A 27,282-nucleotide genomic window follows, 5' to 3' on the forward strand; every position below is an offset into this window, starting at 1 on the left:
TCCATACACTATTACTGCAAGGGAATATCTGTGTGGGCAGTTGATTGCTGGTACTTCTATTCTATTGCCAAAACATTTAGTTAATTACAGGGAGTGGCAAACTGTGCACAAAATAAGAGCACCTTCGTCCTTTAGAGTTTTCAGAGAATGTGTTAAATTATGTTTAATGTCCAGCAGGTGATGTAGATGTACCTTACAGTAGGCTGCATACCAGTGTCTTTGAAAGTCGTAAGAAGAAAGAAAGAATGAAGCCAGGAAAGCAAACAAAAAACACCAATGTAACAAAACAGCATTTTAATTCTAAAAATACAACTGTACAACATAGTGGTAAAGTTTGGAAGCAAACTGCTGGCACACAAGCAAGTACCTTGCAAAATTGATAAAATAAGTTATAAAAAAAAAAAAAAAAAAAGAAAGGAAAAGGTCATTGCATTTAAATAGACATACAGGATACAGCATCAAATCAGGAATCTGTCGCGCTTTAATACAAGTAATAAACTCCCACACATACACACACATGTATATGCTGGGATTATTAAAAACACCCCTTGTAAACCAAACTTCATTTAATAAGTACTTAACATAATGCTTCTACGTACAAAAATATTATAGTGTGCTTTATGTATACACTAGATCTTCCTCTAAAATGAACATTCCATCCACACACCTTGTGGCTTGATGGTTTTCAATCTTATACAAATGATATTCATTAAAATGTACACATGGCTCCAAGATAAAAGTCTCTCAAGATGAGCAAGAGAATGAGGATGGAATGCACCGACAGTTGTCTGTCCCCCAATATTAACACACAAGGTAAGAAAGTATATTTACATATTAGCTCTCTCACCACTGGATAAAAGTACAATGTTTTTTCTTTTTTGTTTTGTTTTTCGTAGTTACATTTCCCAGCAGTATATTCTTCAGATCCATATCCAAGACTATAGTGATTAATAGAAATGTTCTCCTTTGCTGCATTTTGATGTGCACTTGCTCTGTAGTGATTTTATTGTTGCAACTCGTTCCCATGACACAGGATCAAGGCTTACCCAGTATACTGGGCTGTTAGGGCTAAATGCAACGTGTTGAAAGCAATAGCTCATCCTGCAGCAGTGTGCTGTGAGTGTTTGGTCCCTCTTTATTCCATGCAGCACATTGCACCGATGATGATCCAGCAAGGTGGATCAGCCTTAATAAACCAGCAAAAGACATACAAATCACCACAGCATGAAAGATAAAAAGCAGAAAACACCACTAAAGAAAAGTCTGTACAACACTTGCTTTGCACCATATTTAATGTATTTTAAATACTGATACCATGAATAAGTGCAAGCACAGCGTTAATCTAGAAACAGGTAGCAGACTGCTCCATTCTCAGCTCACCCAGCAGAGGGTGCTGCTAAGCAGTCACATGGTAGACCTATAGGGGACAGTGGTATAAACAAGTCACTATAAATATAGACTCACTGTATTATTTATGTTTGTTTGTTTTGCAGACGATAAACCACTTAAATTGCATATGCTTGTACTTTGCTTAGTACCGAGAAGTTGCTGAGGTCCACTGGCCAACAAGTACAAATGTAAAGCCCAATTGTTTCACAGTAAGAACAATAAAATAAAAAGACTGCATCATTCTGTATGTCTATCAGGAGCACAAAGTTTTTAAAAACATGACCAGATCCATTGGCTGTGAAGCAGGCATGCTATACAAAAGGTTGTGTTGCGATACCATTGTTCTTCTCTGTTTGTCCTTTCTAATTGTAGGGGGGGGGGGGGAGTCACATACAGAATTCCAACAGCAATGCTCTTCATACAATTGCCATAAAACTCAGCAATACTACAGATGGTGATTTCTCCCATGGTGGTTCAATTTATGCTCCAACACTGCATTAAAGCTAGGGTGAGTGTTAGCAGACTCACACAGCTTGAACTCTTAAACCTGTCTGATTCCAATCCCGACGCGGTTTACAACCACGGGTGCCATGCGGGGTCCATTCGACAAAGGTTGTCCAGGCTGTTGGCTGCTGCCACCAGTGTGTTTACTTTGCTCTCACCCCCCTCGAACTGGGCCAGGTTGTGGAGCCGGGTCATGATGGCAGTGACAGCTTTCTGGACCAGGGACACAAGCTGCTGACTGTCCATGTTATCGGGCTGCCCAGCAGCTGAGAGTGGCGTGGAGGTGTCCTCCTGCGTCTTCTTGTGCCAGGCAATTATTTCATCACGGAGCACGGCCTTTAGAATGCCATCAACCTGGAGGAGATGGAGATGGAGGGAGGGAGAGAAAGAGAGTGAGAGGAAATGAGGATCATTATGTCAGACTAGAAGAATAACCAAGGGATTCCTGGCTTTTAACTACCGGTAATAAATATGGATTTTCAAATTAACTGGAAACACTTCTCTAGTGTTCTAGTCACTTTAATGAATGAACTCTTGCAGGTAAACACAGCCCGAGCCAAAAGCACCAGTTTGTCCAGTTCTACTGTAATAGCTTCACACTCCCTCACCTGGCCCTGTCTCAGTTCAGATTCAACATGATAAAGCACTGTTTTAATAATCAGCCAGACATGGTTTTTGTTATCGGCTCGGTGCACTACACTATAACAGAGGCACACAGCTAAGCAGGGGGAGCTTTCAGACATTTCAGAATTGGTTACCAGGCTTTTGCATCTTACAAATGATATTGCCTCCCTTAGCCATTTAAAACAAAAAGGTAACATACTTTACAATTAACATCTTTATATACTGCATTATAGAGATGCAGTTATAAATTGACATACTGTGTTACTGTTACTGCTATAGCTATAACACAGAAATTAATAAATGTTACCCCTGGGTGCCTGACTAGTAGAGGCCATCTGATTTTGTACTCCAAATGGCAGTACTTTTTGTGGATGAGTCATTTGAAATTGAGGCACAGGGGCCACATACTCTCAAAATTAGGATTGCCTGTTTGCATTACTTTTAATATTATAATATTTCCATTGGCTATGCAAGGCCTGTGGAAGATTAGGGATCTACAGTGAAAGTATTCTGCCACTAGCAAAACAAGGGCCTCAAATGTTTAAGAAATGTTGTGGAGAGCAAATGGGGTTTCCCCAAAGCTTATCGAAAACTAAATAAAAAAAAAAAAAAAAAAAAAAAAAAAGGGAAACATACATCTTGCAAACCGACTTAGCTTCCTATGTTCTCACAAAAACTATTGCTAACATACTTGGTTTCTAAGCAAATTGATTATACCCTTATATAGCTGGTGACAGGGCTATAACTTCTTAAAAATAAGTAAGTCCCAGGGGTAATGTTTTATACAAAACAGTTTCAAGGACTGCCAAGTTGTAAGCACACATTTAGATCTTAAAAAAAGCTGCTATAAAATTTTAAAAATGTTACAACCTGCTGTGAATAACCAGCTGTTTCTGCCCTCTACCACCCCTTCTGTACAGCAATTCATGACTGGCAAAAACTCAACAGGAATACTATCAGCACTGCATTCATCCATGTATTTCTCAAGGCTACAAACTGATGTTAAAAAGAGGTACATCATACCTGAATGAGAACAGCCTAATTATTTCTAAAGCTATAATGATAAGTCAGATTTCTATTTAATTATTATAATCATGCCGAATATTCAGGCTGGTGACAGGTTTGATGGGATTTTTGGCACAACGCTTCGTGTACAATCCAAGTTTAATTTGCGGCACGTCAACTCCAGAGCATCACTTCAGTAACAGCCACGCAAGGGAGCTCTGTTTTCATTCCTTAATTATAAAGAGACGTGATAATTCAAGGTCAGGAGTGGTTTTAGGATTTTTTTTTTTTAAAGAAATTATTAATTATATGCTATTAGGCTTCTTAAACTTGATGCATACATTTTTACAGTTAACATCAAAACACAATGTTATAACAGAAGACAGGCGCATTTTAGAAGCACCACTGTATTTAAATAATCGATCATCACCGTCTGGAGCTGCACTATACACAATGAGTCCCATACCCAGTCTCAGATGGAAATTATTCTTTGAAAATGCTGTGGCTACACCTACAGACTAAGGTGGATGCGGGTGCAAACACCAACCTAAAGGTGAACGAAACAGAAAATAAATGATGTTTTTGGGCACTTCTGTAGAACATTTTAATTACTGGAGTGCAAGTGGGGGAAAAAAAAAGCAGAAACTAAACTGTTATAAACAGAGTCACTGAAAATGATTTTATGCAAGCTAAAATAGGAATGAACTCCATATCCGACCCCCGCCTCTTCTCACATGCCAATAAGGTAATTAACTTAAAAACATGAACACTGTCCAATACTGCATATTCAAGTCAACAGTTAAAGGCTCCTGCAGTAAGGTTTACTTTAATTTTCTAGTAGGTTGCTGATGATAATCTTGCACACTTCCAGCTGGAATAACACTTCCTTCAGCCCCTGGCTGTTGGCACTCCCCCAGTTTACTCAATCCAGCCTCTGCTTTACCACCAAACTGGAAAGGAAGGCATGCCACATCCTTCCCCACAAACTGAGGAGTAAAACTTCTATACCCAACCTAAGAGTTTATAACTTTTAAAACCCAGGGCACCATGTGGAGAACTTATCTAAATGTAAGGATATTAAACAGTTATATAAAGCAGGCAGAAAAGCCCTGCTGTGAGGTGATCAGAGTTGTAAAGCACTAGTCGGCTGTAACCAATATAGTTACTAGAACTACTGCTGGGGTTTCAGTAGAGCTCAATAAAGGCCTTTGTGTTGAGAGACACTTGGCACCAGTAGGTGCAAGAGACTAGTAACCTACTTTTATCAACAGCTTTTCTGTACAGAGGGTGGGTGTGTGATTTAGGGGTATTACCAATTGTTTTTTTCTTAAACTAGTAACTATGTTACCATCCTCATGGGTACAAAAAAATGTAAAGAAATACAAAGTAACATGCATGCAGTCATGATGCTCAGTCACATTCCCTAGCCGACTGCTTGAACCCTGAGGACACAGACCCTGGCTGCCCCACACACAGACTTCCATTCCTTTGCGAAAAGGCAGCCCTACTGGGGCATGATTCTCCAATTGTTTTGGTCTCGCTAATCCTTCCCTTTATTGTTGGCACCTTGGCACGGAGGCATTCAGGAATTTCTTGATCTTCACGATGGTCTTTTTCTAGATGTCTGCATTACAAGGGTCCAACCCCGGAAGATACATGCAGCATAATCGCCACACGAAAGGCTTTAAAATCTGCTTACTTGTCAGTCAGAGCATTTGGGATGTTTTTTTCTTGAAACTATTAGGCATTTGTAAGGGCTGTAAAGTAAAGTAAAATGTACTCTCTTTTTTTTTAATCCTATAGTGTTCACAGTACATCCTTGAATCTCTACTCTGCACCTCCGGTTTACGGTTGTGCAAACTGAATGTCTTTGATGGCGATGCTTACGGTCTCAGGATTGGAGCTTGTGAAGTCTGCTCTCTGGCTGGAGAGAAGCAGGCTCATACCCATTTATTACTTAGGAGGCAGCTGGCTCGTACATCCAACCTGGCTACAAAACACCTGACAGAGGCCAGAGCCTGCTTCTTGTTCAATACACCCATGTTCTTTGGCTATGGAATAGTATTCACTTGACTTATTTGGCTCTCAAACCACTTTTACAGAGTTATAAGACTGCAGGTTCAGCTTTCTAAAAACGATGAGTCTCTTGGGTTGGCTTCAAACATTTGTGTGGCCCGTCGATACCACCCCCTGTATTTATCACTCCTTTGCCGTCTTGCCTGCGCTTCTGTCTGTACTAGGGGATAAAGGGAGGAATCGCTGGAGAATTCTCGCCTGTTTCATGCCCAAGCCTTTGTTCTGGCAATCATGAATTGTTGTGCTAATGAGGCAAAGAGGATAACCGTTCATTTGTAGAGATTGTTTGATGTGGTGTGGTTCTAAATCCACAACCTTGGGGTTACTCAGACAAAGATAGAACTCCTTCACAAAGATATTTATCTGATTACATTAACCGGTACGTCTGGCAGTGTACCATTATGGATTACTTTTGAAACTGCAACCAAGCCACGAAACATTAAAGATGTCATAGTAGTTGTATTCAAATGTTCCTTTAACATATTGAAAAGCTGGAGATCTTTAATAAGACCTTTTTTTATAATTAAATTCCATTATTTAAAAAACCAAAGACAACTGAACTGAAGTATATGTTACTGCTTAGAAAACTCAACAACCTCTGTTTCTATAAAAAAAATAATTCGAAATATCTCTTTGCGTGCTACAAATATAACACGACCGTAATGTGTAAACATCTCAGGTTCCAAAAAGCAATCCAAACTTATCCTGCTGCTCCTAAAGCATAAAATAGCATCTGCATAAAACATTCCAAACAAACTCTGGCAACTGGCATGGGCATCCTCCCTTGCCTTGCCAACTAAAGTGACGTTTATGTGAAGTCGCACCTGTGTGGCTGACAGAGCAAGAACACCAAGAGAAAGCTGAAAAACAGAAATCTGAACTGGAACAGATACGGAATGACAACTTCTCACCTCAGAGCTGCACACTGCGTTGAGTTATTGAACAAACGAGTGTGACAGCTGCCAAGATCCCTGTAGAGCAGAGAGATTCTGTTTCTGAGTTGATGCTCACACCAAGTAGTAGTATCTCATGAACCACTTTACAAAGGTGGTCTCCCTATGAATGATATTCCAGCCTATCTGTCAACTCTGGCTAAAGGCATACGAAGAAGCATGTTTGAATTCTCCAAAATGTTGAGGCTCGAGACAGGATTAATCTAATCCACAGGGTACAGCTTTAGAGAAAAAATACACACATTAAAAGTAATTTCTTTTTAAAATACCCGTACTTGTGGGTATGAATTTGTATTGAATATCCTTGCCTACCTTGAAGTTGGGCTGAGCGAAGCAGCGAGCGACGGCAATCATGGAGGCTGTGAGAGGGCCGGAGACCCCGATGGTGGTCAGGAATTCAGAGATGTTGGGAGTCAACCGGAATGGAACAGGCCGGTTGGCATCCAGATCCCCAGTGGCGTCATTGATGTCAAATCGGAAATACGCAACATTGAGCTTGCCAGTGTCCTGCCAAGGCAAAAAACAAGCAGGGCGAGTCTAAATACAAACTTATTAAAACTCATTCGTCCAAAATCTGTAACATATATACAAGCAAGGATTTACTTGTAGAACACAACTGGTTACATTCTGAAATATATTGTGTTTAAATGTTACAGTACTGCAAAAAGGTGCAGATGCCTGGCTTAATTGGTAAACACACATGATTTTCCCTTAAGGTATGGGCTTGAGAAGGTGTTGCTTCTCACAAGATCTTTACTAGCTTGCAGGGTAACGGCTTAGCTTATATTTAGTATTGTCTAGGCAAGATCATAGATAGATATAGATAGATAGATAGACAGATAGATAGAGACATAGGAGAGCTTGAAAACGCAGTGTTCGTCCAGTATAGCATATGTTTTAAAAAAGGCAAGTGAATACAAAGATCTGACCTTTAAAACTCCAATCTGGGCTGCAGTACAGGACCATACAATAATTACATACAACCACTCTTCTTTTTTCAATACAAAAAAGATAAGGTGCTATATGAAGCAGGCATGCCATTTTGACAGCTTTATAAAAAAGTGTTTAACATTATTTATCCTGATGGCCTAGAGCTCTGTGGGTCAAGTTCTACCCGAGGAGACGCTGATAACAGGAATGTCAACTTGGCATTGTGCACCCAGCAAGTCACCTATTGAATACTGAGCACTATTAATGTTAAAACTACAATAAAAACAATGCACTTCACGTGAAACAGGATACTAACCGCTTCCCGCTGCACACAGGGCGGGGGCGGGGACTGGGGGGGTGATAATAACTTAAACATATCTTTCCATTAGCTGTGAGATTAGAAATGATATAGCTGAACTGAATCTAAGCAAAGGCCTTTAATTGCATGCATCTATCTGAGTGTTGCAAAGTTCCTACTACACTGTAATACACCAACATTGTGATTTTAATTCAAACCATCATAATTTTAATAAATACATGACCAGATATCCAATTTTTCTGCATTAGAGAAAACTGGAGATTGATTGAATTTTAAATCTAATCAAAAGATGCTTAAATTGGTAACCTTTCAATCCACCCGCGCACTCTTAAAAAAAACACACAGGTGTATTGATTAATTAAGTATTGGGGAATTATGATTAATAACAACATAAAAGGAAGTCTGTATTGCATTACACCACCAGTAGATGAACTGTACCTCTACTTTTTCCTGAATGATGATTGATTAATAAATGTGATTTTTGCTGGTTGCAATTTGTGTCACCATATCTCAAGGGATCTTGTTACACATTATAAGCAATACATCCCGGCCATCAATGCAACAAATCAACCCCCCCACCCTCCTAGTCAGTCTTAACCAACGCAACAAAACTCAAAAGGGTTTCATAACAAAACCTTTGCAGTAAAAAGCACTCCTAAGCTCTGCAAAAGCAACAGAAAGCCCAGAGGTCGGACCGAGCCTACAATCTAAAACACAGTCCAATTCAAAAAACACAAAACCCTTGATTAGTGTTTTGTTTGAATGGCGTAAGAGTTCTACAAGAGTGCTCGGATAGAAGTCATAGGGTGGGGGTTGGGGGGGTAGTGTTTGAGCAAATTACACAACAAACTACGTGTGAAAATTTTACTTCGAGTACAAAAGCAGCACTTGAATCAGTTTAGTTTTCTAGACATCGTTAAATCAAATTGGGCTTCAGTGTTTGAAAGGGCGGTTGCTACATCTGTAGTGTTCCTGCTGATTTCTCCTTGCAGGAGGCAATGCGGTTGTAGCGAAAAATAGCACAAGCCTGTATTTATAGCCTAGAAATACATGCCTCTGTCACATTTCAACCTGCTTGGCTAAGGTTATTATATGCAGCTTGATGGTATAACCAAAAAGATCCACCATAGGGGGAGACGCATTTGTTACCAACTACCATTGTCCTCAAGGTCCACAATGACTTGATTACACCTCTTCCTGTCTTGGGGCATTACTCAAAAGCTGTTTTCAAAACATAAAACCTACAGCACCTAATCCTGAACCATTCACGTAGCCTTCATATGATCCGTCTCTTTTTTAATGAGATCTTTACCTAGGAACAGTAATGCGCTGGAAAAGTCTTACTATTAAAGTCCAGAATTGCTATTGCTATCCAGTTTAATCCTTGGCAGCTGAAATGGATTAAGATCAGGAGCAGCGGGACTGTCTGACAGCATCATTCCAAATAATAACTTTTAGACACGGCCATTGCCCAGCAGGATTTACAGTCTTGCAGAGAGTGTACTTGTGTAGATGGTATCGGGTATATTCCAACTGTTTAATTGGATCCTTTATGGTTTCTGGAAAGCATTCAGATATATTTGGCACTAGGATGCCCTTATCAGTGTAATCGTCTGATTAGACAGACAAAACACTGTCTTGTCTGTTGAGGGGGTTCGTTTCCAGGCCTCTCCCTCTTAACGTTTCTGAAGGGCTTAACCTTTCCAGATAGCAAATTATTAAAACGCAAAAGCCGATCACAAACTGTATTCACATTGTTTTCATGTCAAGACAGTTTAAATAAACATTTAATTGAATTAACATTTGTACATTCCCCTGTGAAATGGCTGTAATTTCTTCATAGCGTTTTTTTTTTTTTCTTGTACTTATTAATCACATAGTTTCATGAATTAGTATGGGCTAAAACCAGCTTCACCCATACCCCTCCCCACCTCCCCTCCCCCCCAAAAGCATACTTTGACATGAAAAAAAAAGTATTTAAAAAACTGAAAGCTTTATGAATAAAACAAAAACCCATATTTTTGAGCACACACACACATTATATATATATATATATATATATATATATATATATATATATATATATATATATATATATATATACACACACACACACACACTATATATATATATATATATATATATATATATATATATATATACATACACACTATATATATATATATATAAACAAGTAGCTTTTGAGTTAAGATGAATGAAAGCAATATATTTAAAAAAACAAAAGGGTTGTAGGGAGCTATGCAAATAAAGCATTACAATAGCCAATCAAACAGAGTGAAAGTTGCCTAATGGCTTCTACAGTCACAGTGTTTTCAATGTCAAAATACAGTAGCTGCATACATGTTTCGCCTTTTTGGGGCTCATCAGTACAGCACAACTGTATTGACTTCAGAAAGGCTCAGGAGAGTAAGTAAAAACAAGCAGCTTTCAAGTTAAGATGAATGAAAGCAATAAATTAAAAAACAAATGAGTTATAGGGAGATATGCAAATAAAGCATTGCAAGAGCCAATCAAATTGTGTAAAAGTTGCCGAAATAAATAAATAAAAGCAATGCACAACACCACACCTGGGCAATCTGCAGCATCTCCGGGTTGAGCCGGTTCAAGTGCAGAACAAACTCAGCTAGTCCGATGAGCGCCAGCTGGATGGTGAACATCTTGCGGAAGGTCCAGTAATCTGTGGCGTTGGGGAAGGTGTGCAGCGCCCATTCCTTCAGCATGCTGCGTGGTACCATGTTCCCCTGCACCTCCTTCAGGATGTCCCGCAGAACCTGGAGAGAGACACAGAGGGCCAACGGAAATGTGAAACCAGAGTGTCATACTGCTGTCCTTCAAACATCCCTATATATCTGCACTGCACGTACATAGCATACTCATAACACTAGGAAGGGGGGATTATAAACATTCTCTTAGGTTTGAAGAATCAACTAATAAACCCTCTCAAAGTTTTGTCATGCTCTTTACAGGAGTTAACATTTATAGTTGACCTCCATCTCTAACACAGCATCCGGCTTATCTGGATATTCACAGCCCTATTTAGACAGACTGGAGATACATGGCTAACGTGTTATTAACACCGCAGTACCGACTTCACGGATGGGGAAGCTGCTGTAGTACCTTTATACAGCAGTACCCCCTTCCCCAAGAGTTTAAACCTTAATTATCACATTACTTCAGCAGTGGATGATGCAAGTGAGTCTAGGGTCTGTTGAAAGTACCCTTCTAAAGAGTCTGTAAAAACTGCCCCAAGCACGGTTACAAACTTTTAAATACTACTTGTATACTACATTACTGGTTAAGAGCATGACCTACAGAATTAAAGATCAGCACTTTTTTCTAGTATTCTGATACTGCATTTCCAAAGATGATGCTGCAGCATGACAAGACAGACAAATGTAAAATGCATTAACATTATCATCATGAGAATTGTTATACCAGCCTTCCAGTAGCATCACTGGTAGGTGACACAGAAAAACGGTCTTGATCAAACAATACTAACAAACCGTGAAATGAGAATACATTCCTCCGTTCTGTGGCTGCTGGCCCCAAAGGCAAGGAATCGTGGATTAAGGGTTGAGACTGAGCAGACAGATGTGCGGATAAGAGGAATGGGAATGAAGAATGAACAGAATCCTGTAGGTGCACGTATGTGGGGCAGGCTCAGAGTCATGATGCACCAACAGATAAGGCAGCAGAGGAATGACTTGTGAGCCTACCTTTCAGGTCACTCATCATACTCTCAGCCATGCACAACAGGGGCTTTTCATACCTGAACTCTGGTGTCAGAGGCCAGGGAAATGCGAGCCATACATTTAATTAAGAACAAAAATAAAATAACTGGCAAAGCAGTCCTGCATCAAGCTTGTGTGACGTGATATGGCTGTGGCTAAATTAACAACCGTGTAGTCATGGAACTACTCCATAGTCCACTTACAATACTCTAAAAACTGTCTTACAGGGACTCTGTCCAGCAAAGAAAGCATGGAGGGAAACTCCAATAGGTGAGAGCTGCTCTACAGTGTTCTTCTAAAATGGATTAGACACAGAGACTAGAGATTTAGGGGAACTGCATCTATTTCTTTTCCAACTCCAAGGTCACTATGAAGTCAGTTATCAGAATGTTCATTTCAAAAGGTGATCTGAAGTGGGTGTAAAGCAGCAGCATTTAGTTCAAATCTAGTGTTAAAGAAAATCACACCATTTTTACATATTGTATAATATCTAGATATTATATATCTCCCGGGTGAAGAAGTCAAAATGTACAGATAACACTTTGTAGTTACTTAGTAAAATTAAACCCGTCATTAAAGAGTGACTTATAATTAATGATCACACAGTGTTTGCATCACTTTTATTATTCCTTTATAGAATTGCCAAGGCACCTCCGGGTCTGCCCCTAGTTAATGCATTTTAACAAAGGACAGCAGAAGATTAGACCCCGACCCCCCCTGCTCCACTCCATATGCTTTCTTAGCAGGGACGCACAGTTCCCCAGCTTTCAAAGGTGTGCTCTACAGGGTGTGCTTTACCATGCAAAGTTACCAGCAGCTCTCCTGTTTAATGTGAACTGAATTACCTGGTGGCTGGCCTGCGTGCCCCGGGCTTGGACTGTAGCCAGCCTGTCGTAGTAGCGCGAGATGGGATTGTCGTGCTCGATGCCTTTCTTGGCGCAGCGCTGCTTGTAGATTTCGACCAAGGACAGCGAGGAAGGGTTGTCCTCAACCAGCCTCATCTGAGGAGAGACTGCAACAACACGGGGCACTGGGGGGGGGGGACAAAATGAAAGAGAATTCAAACTTTTTTCAGACCCTTCTCTTTTAGTGGTATTCCCGTACTCATTTCACAATGGTTTTCCCCAGCAGTCATTTCAACAAGACATCCTCTCTTTGTAGTACAGAATGAATGAAATATGTATTGTTCAGTTATCATTTTCTTCGGCTGAATGAATGAATGAATGAATGAATGAATGAATGAATGACCTAAGCAATCATTTGTACAAACTAACCCCATAGGAGTCCCAGTAAGCTTTATGTAAGGACATCCTCCAAAAGGAGAATAAAAACCGTATCCCACGGTCGGATCACTCAATATTCTCTTTAGACCAAGTATATTTTAAAAATAAATAATGTGTACATTTTTTACATTAAAATCAAATTAATTCACAGATTATTTAACTTGTGGATCTTCAATTTCAGCAGAACACAACTGGACTGGAATGCAAGCAAAGACACATTGGAAACTACTCCTGGAAAGCATGTTATTCCACTTAAGTTGAATACAATGTATCTCATGCTAGATATACCCACGCTTGTGAGATATATATATAATACTTGTAATTAAACACTTATTACTGATACTGAAGGGATAAAAACTATTAAAAAGACTGTTCATCCATTCATTTCACAACTTCCAAGTGCAGCTGGTTATCAGTTCACAATTAGTGAGAAGCGAAAAATGAGCTCTCACTCGGTTAGCTTTAATTTTATTTTTTTATTCGGGGTGACACGCTTGTCAGCAGAACTTTCAAAGCACGTGTTGTTGCATGACAAACAATCGACAATGCTTGATTTCTGTGTGAAACAAAGTTCTTTATTGTTGTTTTTGTTCACCGAGTTTACTCTGTATAATGTACATTTGTAAACTTTTGCTATTTAAGCCGTCATGTATAAAGTTGCTGTACTCTGACTTAAAGAACACTGAATGCAGAAGCCTTTTGGCGACTTTCACTTAATTTGATTGGCTCTTGCAATGCTGAAATTTGCATAGCTTTAGAAAAGGCTGTCAAATATAATGAAATGAAAATAATTGGAGCCCAGTGAAATGTTTTATTTTTTATATTTTTTTTTCAGAAATGTCATTTTATTAGATACACATTAATAAAAAAATAATAGCATAGTAAATTATTTATAATGTTTTAACTACATACATAAAATTTTATAATGTCTATACACAATGATTAAAATTATTTATATATAAAAAAACAAAAATGATATATATTATAAATATATATATATATATATATATATATATATATATATATATATATATACACACACACACACATATATATATATATATATATACACACACACTGCCCTACTATTTTGGGGCTGTCATAATAATTGCACATACAGCAATCTACCCATTAAAATTGCACTGATGCACTATACAGCAAGCTTGGGGTTTCTCAGTATTTAAACACTAAGCAAAGCAGATTCATTCATTCAAATCCATTCAACACCAAAACAGCATTTGCTCCAGGGCAAAGTTTGCACCACTTGAAATAAAATACAGTACAAGCAAACAAGCCATATTTTCCAAAAAGCAATAAACAGTTAATGATGCTTAACGATGGTCTTTTTCGACTCCCATTCGCGTTGTTTCGTATTTGTGAAAAACACGGGGCTCTAAAAATAATCAAGCCGTATCAACAAGAACAAGCCACTTCAATTTTTGGTCTCCTGGGAGTCCAAAACCTCCTCTTGATCTACGAGGAAATCGTCCTTAGCAAAACACTGGGCACCACGTAAATAAAACATATGAGAAATGCCATAACAACAAAACACGTCCCTAAAAACACAAGCGTCTCTCAAGCAGCTTCAATTATATATATATATATATATATATATATATATATATATATATATATATATATATACACACACTTTAGAAAAAAAGAAATACATTGTATTTTACATGCTGAAAAATACCGCTAAAATGCTGCTTCTTACAACAGGATCTAGGTATAGTAATTACAGGTATTTGCATCATAAGCCTGTCATGTTATTTATAGTGAAGGTGGATTAAATGGCAAATGTTTTTTTGTTTTTTTTTACTGTAATGCCACCTTTTTGTGAATAGTTATATGGATTTTTTTTCTTTTTATTCATGCATTATACAAAAAAAATTAAAAAGAGGAGTGGGTTGTATACATACAGTACATATGTATATTATTAAAGAAATATACTGAAGGTTGCTGTGTTGCAGTTGCAACCGAGCGGTCAAAAGACTTCACCAAGGGAGAGAGGTTCAAAATTATTTAACAACAGAAAGCCCAATGTGAACTTCAAAACTCTAGGCTCTAGGAGCTGAATTGCTTCAGGTGCTGGAGAAACTGGATGGTCCCGATGGCTTACCCTTGAACCCTGAACTAGAAGTAATAAAGCCCTGATTAGATTACGTCGTACGAAAACTATTTGGATCTCATCTCCTTATCTACCCCGATGTCAAGTGGCTGCTTTCTTTATTCTTGGTGGCTTTTGTATCCTCCAGATAACGTTTCTGCAGATTAAATCGACTTGCCTCTGCTGTTTGCTGAGGTAACAGGGACTGCGATGAACATTCCTGACCTCAATTTAAATTTTTCCTCATGCTTTATTAAAAAGCTCCTAGCAAATATGAAATTCACTGATAAATGTGACCCGGGCAGACTACTGGTAAAATTGCCATTCCTAAAGCAAATTCTAAACGGCCTTAGCATCAGAATTAGAGAGGGCCCAAGGGTGTCATACGAAAATATAAAAAAAGCAGGTCTTTCTGCTTCGAGAAGAGATCTTACTCCTCCACCACCACTCGAGTCACTAGGGTGCATGCTTTCCACATCCAACACACCATCACACTAAGAGCAAGCAGCTTTCAGACTAGTCCTACCTGTTTAAGTGCTATTTGGAACCCAGTACTAGACGATAAAGGTCCATGCCTGACTTTGGAACTGTAATGAGGCCAATACAAATGGCTAACTCTATTACACCTCCACAGAATATTCCACCTGGAACGAGTTCAATTGTAAAAACTTGCTACAACTTCAGGTGTATCCAAGAAAATATCACAAGAGGCCACTGATGTTCAATACAGACTGATGGAAGGTGGTTCAGGGCAGTAAAAATCGCTTAAGGGGACACAATGATAGGTGATAAACAGACAGATAAACATAACGAGCAGCGTTACCTGTGAAGAAGAGGTGCCTCTTGGTGGTCTCCTTCCTCTTCTCCAGACAAGGGTTGAGCAACCGCAGGAGCTGCAGGACTCGCTCTTCTCGACGGGACTCAGTCAGGCAGGCATCGTTCATCACCAGGTATGGGTAGATTTTCCCGTTGTGGCCTCGGATATAGAGTCTGCGAGCAGCTGTGTTGTGCTTCTGAACGATCTCCACTCTAGGCATGAACCTAGGAGAGAACGAGATGAAAGTACATACCCATCAAAGAAAGAAAGAAAGAAAGAAAGAAAGAAAGAAAGAAAGGCCAAAGATGATAATTTCTTGTTAGCAGTTGTGTCCTAGAAACAAAAATCCCAAATAAAAATCTTATTTTACTTAATCTTATTGCAGTAGTGGTAGCTTGTGTTTACCTAGCGATCTATGTGAAGTTTGGCTGCCAATCTGCACTCTGCCTCTAGCAGGCTGTACTGCTGCAATAGTGTGCTGTACAGTATCTTTACATGGCTGGACTGATGCAATAGAGTGCTGGGTGCGGTCTTTACCTGGCGATCTTGATGTAGTAGTGTGTGGGCTTTGGCATGAGAAACTCCCCCGGGATCTCCACCTCGGCGGTCTGCGCGGAGAAGTTGCTCAGGAAGCGGCACTTCTCCTCGATCAGGAAAAACTTTGGCAGCTGCTTGGTCTTGGCCTCCAGGATCTTGATCCACTTCTTCAGCTTGGAGATGAGGTTGTGCAGCTTCATGGAGCCCGGCACGCTGAAGTCAAAGTCTATCCACAGGGGAGAAGATTCGAGAAAAGGGTTAACCCTTGTACTCCCCCAAAGTATTGTTGAGTGGTTGGATTTTGAAAAAAAAAAAAAAAAAAAACACACCACACACTACATCAGTGCAACTTACCCCTTGCGTACTGATATAGCTAAGTGTTTAAGCCGCTAGCATGTTTAATTCCACTTGAGCAGGATGTCCAAGCATGGCAATGTCACTGTAAATCAGTGCAACAGAGGCTGCTGTTTTGTAGGCGATACAGCGTATTACACCAAGATATTTCAACTGAGCTGGAACTTGCAATCAGTTAAAAACCCATAGCAATTTGATGTGTTAAGCAATTGTTTAAAAAACACATTTTAAAGCTAAGGTTTACAATGAAAAAAACAACAAAAAAAAAAAAAAAAAACAAGTTTGCTTACTGATATTAGTATATGGCCAAGAGAACACACAAAAAAAAAAGTTTAGTTTTTTAGCTGAATGCAGAGGCAATAGCCCCAAGCATATTTGCATTTATCTCAACAAGGACATTTAAATTAGGTGACCCAGATGTATGTATTTATTACATTCTTGTATTATATAGCATGCTTCTCTGTAATACTTTATTTTAAATGTCTGCTACATTTTGAGAAAATAGGACACACACCATCCAACACAAATGTACATTTTGGAGGATAAGTAAATAGAGGTTGGCTTCATTTGGAAGCTTTGGGTTTGAAAGGTCTTTTCAAGAAGGGGCAGAAAACTTTATACGTGCACATTGCAAGTACGTTCAGTCCTAGTTGCTTGCTGACTCAACACGGGAAGAACAAAATAGCACAACGATACATAATTTACTGCTAGTGCAGCACAAAAATCTTATTTTGTTATAAGCCACCTGCCATTGCTTATTAATGGATCCCACATGTCAGCTGCAAACTGGGCTAAAGGTTTCCGTATGAGGAGGCTGTCAGTGGACAGGCTGCTTTTTCATTCCTGCTACTTATACTATCCTATGTTAAAACAAATACTGCTGATGTTGCAAATCCTACTCCGCACGAACATTTTATAACGTAGCGCTTTGGCCAGGGAACGACTCATCATTTTAGAACAAAACGCTACAATTTCTCTCCTTCGTTTAATGTCAGTTAAAAATGTATTTGTTTTTGGCTAAATTGCTGTACTTTTAATATGAACCCTTTGAGTAATGAGTTCTAAAATGCTCTGCGGGTCCTACAGGAGTGAGTTTTTTTTATTTATTTTTTTTGTCTACTGCATGCACTTGATTATTACGAGTACAGCGTACAAAACAAGCTGAAAGCTATGTTTGTATGTATGTAATGAATACTGACGAAATACGGACAAATAATTTTTACCATAAATACTCATAGGGAAAGGTTTTGACTAAAAAATAACATATAGGCAATAAACAATGAGGTGGAACAACCACAACATGTCCTAACAAAAAAAAAAAAAAAAAAAAAAGGGCGAGAGAGACGGAATAAATCATATCTGGGTAAACAGCTCATGGGGGCGGAGGAAGTGAGTGTCTAATGCTGCAGTGTATGATACTCCTTGAAGCATGGAGCAACGCAGAGAGTTTTGGCGCCGCCTCTTTGCTGTCACTTGATGGTAAATTTTCTTCGCTTATGTCTTCACTGACACACTCGCTAACACCCGATTCAGTGGAAGAAAATAATGTACTTTAATTTAAACCAGAATCTGAATTCAGTATTATTACTAATACTTTTTTCTCACTAAGCGATTTTTGCCGGTTCACAAACACGGTTGACATTTTTGTGACTGGGATAATTACATGTCATTGGCAGAGGGTTCAAGAGACCAATAAAAGGTGTTACAGAAACCTAGTGTTACAATATTATGTAATTCAAGTTTAAAGTTGCAGAACGTACCGGTACGTTCATACTACTCAAAGGGTTAAAAGAGATCCTGGTTTAAAACACATTCTATGCTTTAAGATAACTACTTTTGCTACACTTATCGTGCTTATCAAGACTTTTCTAAATGTCATACAAAGAGGTATTTTTAAGAGAGTCACCCAGTGTTCTTTAGACTCTAGATCCATAGCGTTCAGACAAGAAAATAAATCTATATTTCCTCAAGCCAGAATCCTGCAGTTCACATCACATCTGCAAGCTGCCTGGCTTACAGTATGGGAGGTCACCCGGAGTCTCGCGGCTCACGTCACACCAGACCACTGGTGTCACCCTGCATTGTGCTGTTCTAGGATTAGGTTCTGCACGGCCTGTCAATGCAATAGGGGCAGGAGAACAATCTGGGTTGAGCAAGGAGCCCCCGAGTCATCTACAGAACTCAATGACACCATGCTGCATCTAGCAGTGTGGCCCACAGATGTGACTTGGGCCTGACTTACTTTCAGTGAAATATTTATTTATGAACTCAATTAGGTAGTTCCTATTATTTAAAAAGATAATAGATAACAGTAGATTAAAGGCAATTCACGACATGCACTTTGGTAAGGTATTCTATAAATTCTATTATAAACTCCAGCCCAGAAAAAAAAAAAAAATGGAGCCAATATTGCATTGTAATAGAACTTTTACAAAGCAAGCCCTACTTTTTTAGGCCTTTACAGGTGTATTATGTGCTGTAGGAAGCTCAGCCTGTATTGTAAACACTACCTACTCATTAAACTTTTGGCTTCAAAAAGACCAAGGCCTAAATCCTGTTTGCAAAACTAAAATAACGCCTCCAGTGTGGAAGTGGCAAAGTAAAAATACTTCTTGTGTCCAGAAGCAAGTCAAACAAATGACTGTTAGAGTGAAACAAAGAAGTCAGCTTTCTGTGCTCACAGCACAAGGGCCTCGCCACAGGCTCCACCTCGTCCGTAATCTTGGGCCATGGTAATCTCAGGGAAGTATGCGTGGTCTTAACCAGATACATCAACACCGAACAACTCCTGGCCAAGCTGTGATGAACTGTGAACTCTAAATGCTACTGAAATCCATAACTAGCATGAACTGGTTTAAAGTTTATAAGCTGGCAACAACAGCACCCTGTCATATGATAGACTCTTGTTAGCAAGCCTGCTGGGTAGCCTAATGTTTTCTTTTTGTATCAAATGAAATACAAATAATACAGCTAAATAGAAAATGAAAATGAAAAAAAGAGACGAGTCATCTGCAGAAGAACCAATCGTCCAATTGTATTCTTTGAACAAATGGATTAACCTCTTTGGGAGACAAAGATGCATGTAATTAGAATGAAATAACCTGCTTTGGAAACACAGTATAAATTAATTTCTAGATCGTCAATAATGCAAAAAGGTAGTAAACAAGGGCTAACAGGTAAAGTCACAGCCCAGGTTTTCATTTTAAAAGTTAATGGATTATTTTTCAGACCAAACATTGTTGTTTTGAAAAGAATGATCTACATGATGAATGGTGTACATGAAGAAAGATCTCCATGATGTATGCTGTACATGAAGAAAGATCTACATAATGAATGGTGTACATGAAGAATGATCTACATGATGTACGCTGTACATGAAGAAAGATCTACATGATGAATGGTGTACATGAAGAATGATCTACATGATGAATGCTGTACATGAAGAAAGATCTACATGATGAATGCTACACATGAAGAAAGATCTACATGATGAATGGTGTACATGAAGAAAGATCTACAAGATGAATGGTGTACATGAAGAAAGATCTACATAATGAATGGTGTACATGAAGAAAGAGCTACATGATGAATGGTGTACATGATGTATGCTGTACATGAAGAAAGGTCTACATGATGAATGGTGTACATGAAGAAAGGTCTACATGATGTATGCTGTACATGAAGAAAGGTCTACATGATGAATGCTACACATGAAGAAAGATCTACATGATGAATGGTGTACATGAAGAAAGATCTACATGATGAATGGTGTACATGAAGAAAGATCTACATGATGAATGCTGTTGCATAGCAAATTCACCTATTCCAGGCATTAATACAAACTTGATTAGCCACAGTGTATAGGTAATAATCTCATCTGTGTCTTATTAAACCAGGATTGGTTTAGACTTATTTCCATCCCTGAAGTCTAACAGATACCTGAAAGCAAACAGTTTCCTTTAATATCTTACGGCACCAGATCAATTTATGAAAAAATAGGTTTACAATAAAATGCGATTCTTTCAAAATAGCACATGTGAGACCTACTTAGTGAATGGACAGGTAAGCTTTATGGAATAATTTCATTAACTAGAACCCCTTTAGTAGTTTGTAACATTAGATAGTTGGCTATTGCAATTCTGCCTTATTTTGCTCCTCCTTCTCATCATTCGATAGAAGAAACGTAGCCCGAGTTTTATTAATGAGCCAGGAAAACAATTAATTGGCTGTCTGCTTACCCACAAAAGCAGCTCATTTTTCAGTTTCTATATTGCTGCACCCCCTTCAAAGAACATACAACCACTAAAGCCCAGTGTGACAGCTATATTTTATAATCTTAGGCATTCAATTTAAATGCCAAACAGACCTGGATAGTACAGAAGCAGTGACTCTGATCCTCCAAGCAGGCTTTATACTGCAAGTTTATTAAAGTTAAATAGCTTTGGAAAGCGAGCTTGATAATCCCATGAATACAGGTCTCTCATTATCACACCTAAAAGGTTGGTGTGATAATTGGCGCTGTCTATTAAAAATGATCCCCACTCCTAAATCGAGTGACCTATAACTCTTAAGTCACAATGATGGGGAAGCTATTAATGGCAGCCCCTTGTCCAGGGATTAATGCTGTTGTTTCACCCAGAATACAAGAAAACCGTCTGTGAATTCAGTTTAGCTGACAATGATGCCTCCTCTCCATAATTCTACTGCTTTGAGCTGTAATAAATGAAAAGGTCACAAGACAATAACCTTTCTAGTGTTCAGGTAAGATTAAAAGAATAAACAGAAGAGTACTCCCCTGACGGAAATCTCTGTATTTACTGTATTCACTCTGAAAGTATGTTGAAAATGTTAACAAACTGCCAACATATAGCGTCACAGAAGTTTATTCTACCAGACTGAGCAGGGTTTTTTTTTTTTTTTAAGGAATGTTAGGACACGGGTTCTGCAGTTGACGACTACTAGCGATTAACTGGTCAATATGGAATGGGTTCCAATATTTGAATAACATTTCCACAGAACACTTGCCCACCTCTTAACATGCAGCATCTTTCAATTGAGTGGCAAATGTGTAAAGTCTTCAAGAGATTTTACATGCACCCAGCAAATACATAAACACACACCCCACAAACAAATGATGCTAGGCATAAACACACCCCCCCACAAACAAATGATGCTAGGCATAAACACACACCCCCACAAACAAATGATCCTAGGCATATCTATCCCCTTGCATACTTCGCTCAGAATGGGACGAATCATTCTCTACGTGCTCTCACAAGACACGAAACAAAGAAGCAGGAGCATTGCTGATGGACGCAAAGCTAGCGAAAAAACAGCTTCACTGATTGATTAAATTATAATTTCCGAACAGCCAGCGAAGTGCCAACCATTACGCAATCCTTCCCCAGCTTGGTGGCTGCTGCCTATTAAATTAAATCGCACGGTTCAGAACCCCTATGTACTGTCATGCAACTGTTGTGCCTGAGAGAGAACATCATGCCAAACACAATGCAGCTATTATTTTTGCATCATGGCTAAGCAGAAAACACTTGAAAAGCCTTGGGAAAAATATCTATATTTTTACCTATTAATAGCTGCCTGGTGCTCATTTTCGGTTTAGTTTGAAGCACAATATTTTACTATGCTAAAATGTACAACTTGCTTAAACTGTAACATCTACTGTATAGACACTGTGTCTAACTTGTCAGCCTAAATCAAACATTTTTTGCCTACTGAAGTAGCTTATAGCACAAAGCTAACTTTAGAAAGCCTAAAACATGATTCGGAAGTCATTGTTTAAAATTAGGAAGACTCCAGCAAGTCAGTGGTCTAGCACAGAGGTTTCTACATTGCACTTCCCATTGTAGCTTTAAGAAATAAGATAAGATTCTGAAATAATGTAACAGTTTACTATAATAATATACTCTCTACAGTCGGGTTAGCAAACTATTCACTCTCAAGCATCTATAGTGTTTGTAGGAAAACAACCACAAAGAAACACAAACTTGAGCTGCTGCTACTGGTGAGTATCACAGAACATTGTATAATAACATATTAGGAAAACAGACTGACTGGAGACCATTATGGTCAGAAACTTTAACTGATTTATTGGTGGCAGGTCTAAACACCAACGTGCTTCATATCAAGAAAATCTGAAAAGCTTCTATATAATCTATTTTTCAATTGAAGGAGTTATAGTTTGAATGTCTATTTTTTTTTACACATTGCACACAGACAATCCTTGTATCAATACTCGAGATAGGTTTGAAAACCATCAATAACACACGACAAGCTGCTGATCTCAAAGGGATTCTTTGAAATGCATGGTATGATATCAAAACAGAAGAAAAGTTTATTTCCCAGGACTCAACTGCCTCAAAAGCTGGACTGGTGTCACTGTTTCACTGTTAATGATGTAACAATAAAAATCCCCAGGAGGTGCTAATGATTAGACAGCAGTTCTTGCAGTTTTACTATCAGGGATAAGTTACTGATTGAACATACAACACAAAAGTGGTGTGAAGGTGGTGTTGAAAGGTTTTGCATCAGCCTATATGATTAACTAATTTTGTTGAATGAAATTTGAATGAAACCTGCTCAATAATGCTACATTAACATATTGAATTATATATCATTTTGCAGTTTTCCATATACTTAATGAATAACTGACAAATTGAAAAATCTAAACATCAAATACTGTAATACTATTATGGCTTCCGTTAGACACTTGCGATATCATTTTGTAGTTTCTTTGATAACGTTCTTTTATGTTAAATAACAGATGTAAATTTTGTTATTGACAGATAGACAGAGATATATTTTAATATTATAATAATAACAACAATACTGTATTTTTACATAGTGCCTTTCATAGTGGACGAACATCACAAAGCGCTTTACAAGATACGAGACTAGGGAGTGTGAACTATGCATCAGTTGTAGAGTCACTTACAACAACGTCTCACCCCAAAGACGTTATTACACCTCAATCCTAAAATTCTAATTGACTTTTGGCCATAGCTGTATATTCTGCTCCATGACTACAAGGTTTGAAAGAGCAGAAGAAGGATTGCTATTTTTAAAATGCAGCACTTTGAGAAGCCCCAGGCGGCTGACCTGTGGTGAACTGGCCCTTCATCTTCTGGAAGACTGGGTCCTGAGCGGTTGCCTGTGCCCGGCGTGCCAACGACTCCGAGGCGGCACTGGAGAACATGGTGGACACGTTGGAGACGTTCTCCAGGCCCACGCCGAAGGTGCTCACCAGCTTCTTGACGAAGTTGAGCGTGTGCGGCGTGATCTTGGCGTCCGACACAGCGCCGCTCTTCTCAAAGGCCACAGAGTAGCACTTAGCCAGGCCCTGCTGGAGCTGACGCAGCACCTGAAGAAAATAACAAAATATATATATATATTTAACTCTTTGCAGTCCTATGTCATTACAATTCTCCCTTTTCAGGTCCGACATAATCAAAAAGACGTAAAGCACAGTTCTCTAGTCGTTTTTTCTCCTGAAAAAGCAGAGAAAACATTTCAATGGCACAGTGAGACCGATAGGCGCTGAATGAAACCGAAAAAAAAGGGGGGGGGGGGGGGGTGTCTCATAGCCCTATGCATTACAGAGATAACACGGCCATAACAAAGGAAATAGCTGCTTCTGCATCAGGCACTCAAAAATATCACAGACATTTACAGAGCTTTTATTTCATGTTACAGTGATAAAATAATGACTTGGATCGCATTGAGGAGTTTGGTGATCAGGAGAGGATTCATCAGTATGAACGTCTATAAAGAGGTATGTGAAAAATGCAGCAAACAAGGAGTGGGGCTTGGCTGGAGATACGGTACTGACAGTCCTTTTGTGATTCAATGCCTTTTAAACCTGTTTTGCTCTGAAAAAATATATATTTTAAACAGCGGGTGTAAATGGACTGCAAAGGGTTCAACAAGCAAAGAACCACAAGATCTTCAAAAGATTTTTGTTGCTGATACTATTAGAGAGCACTGTGAAATCTTCGTCAGCACTCTATAATAGGAAGAAAAAACAACCCGCAGAGTACACTGTATTTGGTTCTAAGTTGCTATACCACATTATCTTGAAATAATCAAAACTACCTTATAAGGAGCGTTGACAGATTATCTGGTCATTGAATAACTTTTTTATAAATTGGAAATATAACAGAAAGAGACAAGGCCATAGACATAGATGTCTGATCCATCAGACATTTTAATAAGACCTGTACTAGAATCAGACTGACACCTACAGTATGTTTTGCCTAGATAAAGCTTTGGTGTCACTAGCTAACAGCATAGCAAAGCCACGATTGGCTCAAACCGTTTATCCAAGAAGATATATGAATTCTTGTCAACGGGTTCTCAATAGCACCGAGTCATGGTAGACATATCTAAGGCTGTGTTCACACTGGGTCTGTTTAGAAGGTGTGGTCCGCATTCGGTATGGCTAGTGTGACGTGTGAACAACAAAGTCCGCTTTGGAAACGAACTGTACTGAGTCCACTTAAAGAGGTGGTCTCGGTCAGTTTGGCAATTCGGTTTGCTTGCTAAACCTCAATGTGAACAACTGCTGGACTTGGTCCTGTTGCGCATAAGAAACAAACTTGACTAAGTAGTAAAACATTTGTTTTAATCATATTCTAGGGTTACCAGACTTCCCAGGAAAACTGAAATTTTCAGTTTTCAGCCTTAATTTTTTGTCCAGATCGAGAACAGTAAAACTGCATCAGCGTGCTCAACAAGTTAACAGCCAAGTAATGTATTAGGTTGTGCGTTAGCGCCATTAAAAAATAAAATAAACAAACAATCTTATGGATTATTAGTTTAATCATTCTGATTAATGCGTATACCATATATTTAAATGTTAACAGCTGATCTATTTTTTTTTTTTAATCTGGCTTTTTGTACATTTAACATGCTTTGAACAGATGACAATATAAAAGAAAATAATGAAGTTATGATCTTTCACCCGATGTTGAATTTTTAAACGATTGTTATTTTATATACTCTTATTTTTAACTGCTTCAGAGTTGCTACAGCGTCTGTAGAAATCCGATAATCTTAAACTATATGGACAGTGCGAGAAACTGAAGATGACAAAATATTTGGTCAGACACCAAAATCCAAGCCGAACTGGACAAACAAAATAGTAAAATATATTCAGTCATTTCTCAAAATACTGGCAAACAGTTTGGCTTAACCAATATCCATGAGCTTACTTTGTCACCTGTCATTCATTCATTAAAAAAAAAAAAAAAAAAAAAAGACAGCCCGATTCCTATTTTCTGCATTTTTTTCCTTGTCAAAGTAAGCACAACATTTGAAATTGAAAACGCTATACTTAAAGCAAATGAATGCAGAATAATCTGTTTATTACACAGAGATAGAAGACATTTGCAGTAATAGTCTGTCAGGCTTGCTAAACAGCTTTGTGAGGGCATGTCTACACAGTGACAGCAGAAGCAAGTCAATTCAGGACTGTGACCTTCCTCAAGATTAAACCCTCTGGTTACAACAGAAAAACTCCTGGCCATGTCTAAGACTAGCCACTGGCAGGCACAGCTGCAGAGTTCTTTCGGAGGGAATCTTCTGAATAATTGCAGGTTCCTGTCTTACCGGGCAGTTGAAATATTGGAATATCAGCTATGAACACTTAAGTAGAGAAAGCATGCAACATTTTCTTTAAGTAAATGTTACACAAGTTTACGTTAATACAGCAATCAATATCTTGTTCTGCACCACACACAAAAGGACTGTTCACCCACTAAACTAGACTATGCTGTCACCAGTACCTCCTCATGCCAGTTCTCTCTGAACCACACCATCTGGTCCACGATGCCCTCCAGCGAGGAGAGCAGGGTGGGGTGAAGCTCCCGCTGCATGTGCATGATCCGGCTGCAGCGCCACATGGGCGCCGTCGCGCGAATGGGGCCCGGGTCCGAGGCAGAGTGGGACTGGGCACCGACCGAGCTGGGCTGCTGCTGGCCCGAGTCTGAAAACAGACAAGGAGAGATAATATAAGCTGCACTGTAGATGTGAAAACTTCCAATCAAATTACATTGCTCTCACCCACTCCTAATTCTGTGGGGTTTATTTTGGAGATTGCTCCTGATTTTTCAATGGAAAAAAAAAAAAACATGCAATCTGTACAATTAAGAGGTTATGCTGTAATAAGCAACATACAAACACACAAACAAAGCTTCCATAATCACATAAATATGTACTCTAATTGGCTGCCAAGTTTTTCCCTTGAATCATCAAACACCAATTTCCTTTAGACTGTGACAAATTACCCAAAGCAATGAGCTGCTGCAAATAAAGACAGTGAATCAGAGTGTCTGAGGACACTTGGAGACGGAACCTCTGAGGGCGGGCTCAGGGAGCAAGTAGGGTACAGCAGGGCCGTGTGACACTGCTGCCCTGGATACTGCCATGCCTCCTGGGCCAGCCCTGCCTAATGGACCCTCACCACTTTTGTACCGCTCCCTCTGCTCGATCTTCAGTGTTAGGTAAAGGGTCCGGATGGGAAAGTAGACGGCCTGAGGATACACCCGTCCAACCTACAGTGATGGACAAAGAAATGGGATGAAACAGCTTGAATTTATCTACTAGTTGCGTACA

At 39.1% G+C, this 27,282-nt stretch overlaps 1 protein-coding gene across 5 annotated transcripts in view; it reads right to left on the reverse strand.

Moving 5' to 3' along the window:
* Window positions 1-330: 330 nt before the first annotated feature.
* LOC121300722 (transformation/transcription domain-associated protein) overlaps window positions 331-27,282 on the reverse strand; it is an 89,869-nt gene continuing 62,917 nt past the window's right edge. For all 5 annotated transcript variants that reach the window (XM_041229455.1, XM_041229452.1, XM_041229454.1 and 2 more), the window contains 9 exons: window positions 27,131-27,221; window positions 26,454-26,653; window positions 23,770-24,031; window positions 16,300-16,525; window positions 15,769-15,986; window positions 12,398-12,582; window positions 10,389-10,592; window positions 6,864-7,058; window positions 331-2,247 (listed from right to left, as the gene is read on the reverse strand). In XM_041229455.1, coding sequence (XP_041085389.1) covers window positions 1,963-2,247; window positions 6,864-7,058; window positions 10,389-10,592; window positions 12,398-12,582; window positions 15,769-15,986; window positions 16,300-16,525; window positions 23,770-24,031; window positions 26,454-26,653; window positions 27,131-27,221 — 1,866 coding nt within the window. In that variant the 3' untranslated portion in view covers window positions 331-1,962. The remainder of the gene's footprint in view (window positions 2,248-6,863; window positions 7,059-10,388; window positions 10,593-12,397; window positions 12,583-15,768; window positions 15,987-16,299; window positions 16,526-23,769; window positions 24,032-26,453; window positions 26,654-27,130; window positions 27,222-27,282) is intronic.

The sequence above is a fragment of the Polyodon spathula genome, chromosome 26, assembly GCF_017654505.1.
Source record: "Polyodon spathula isolate WHYD16114869_AA chromosome 26, ASM1765450v1, whole genome shotgun sequence".
In the NCBI taxonomy this organism is placed as follows: Eukaryota; Metazoa; Chordata; class Actinopteri; order Acipenseriformes; family Polyodontidae; genus Polyodon; species Polyodon spathula.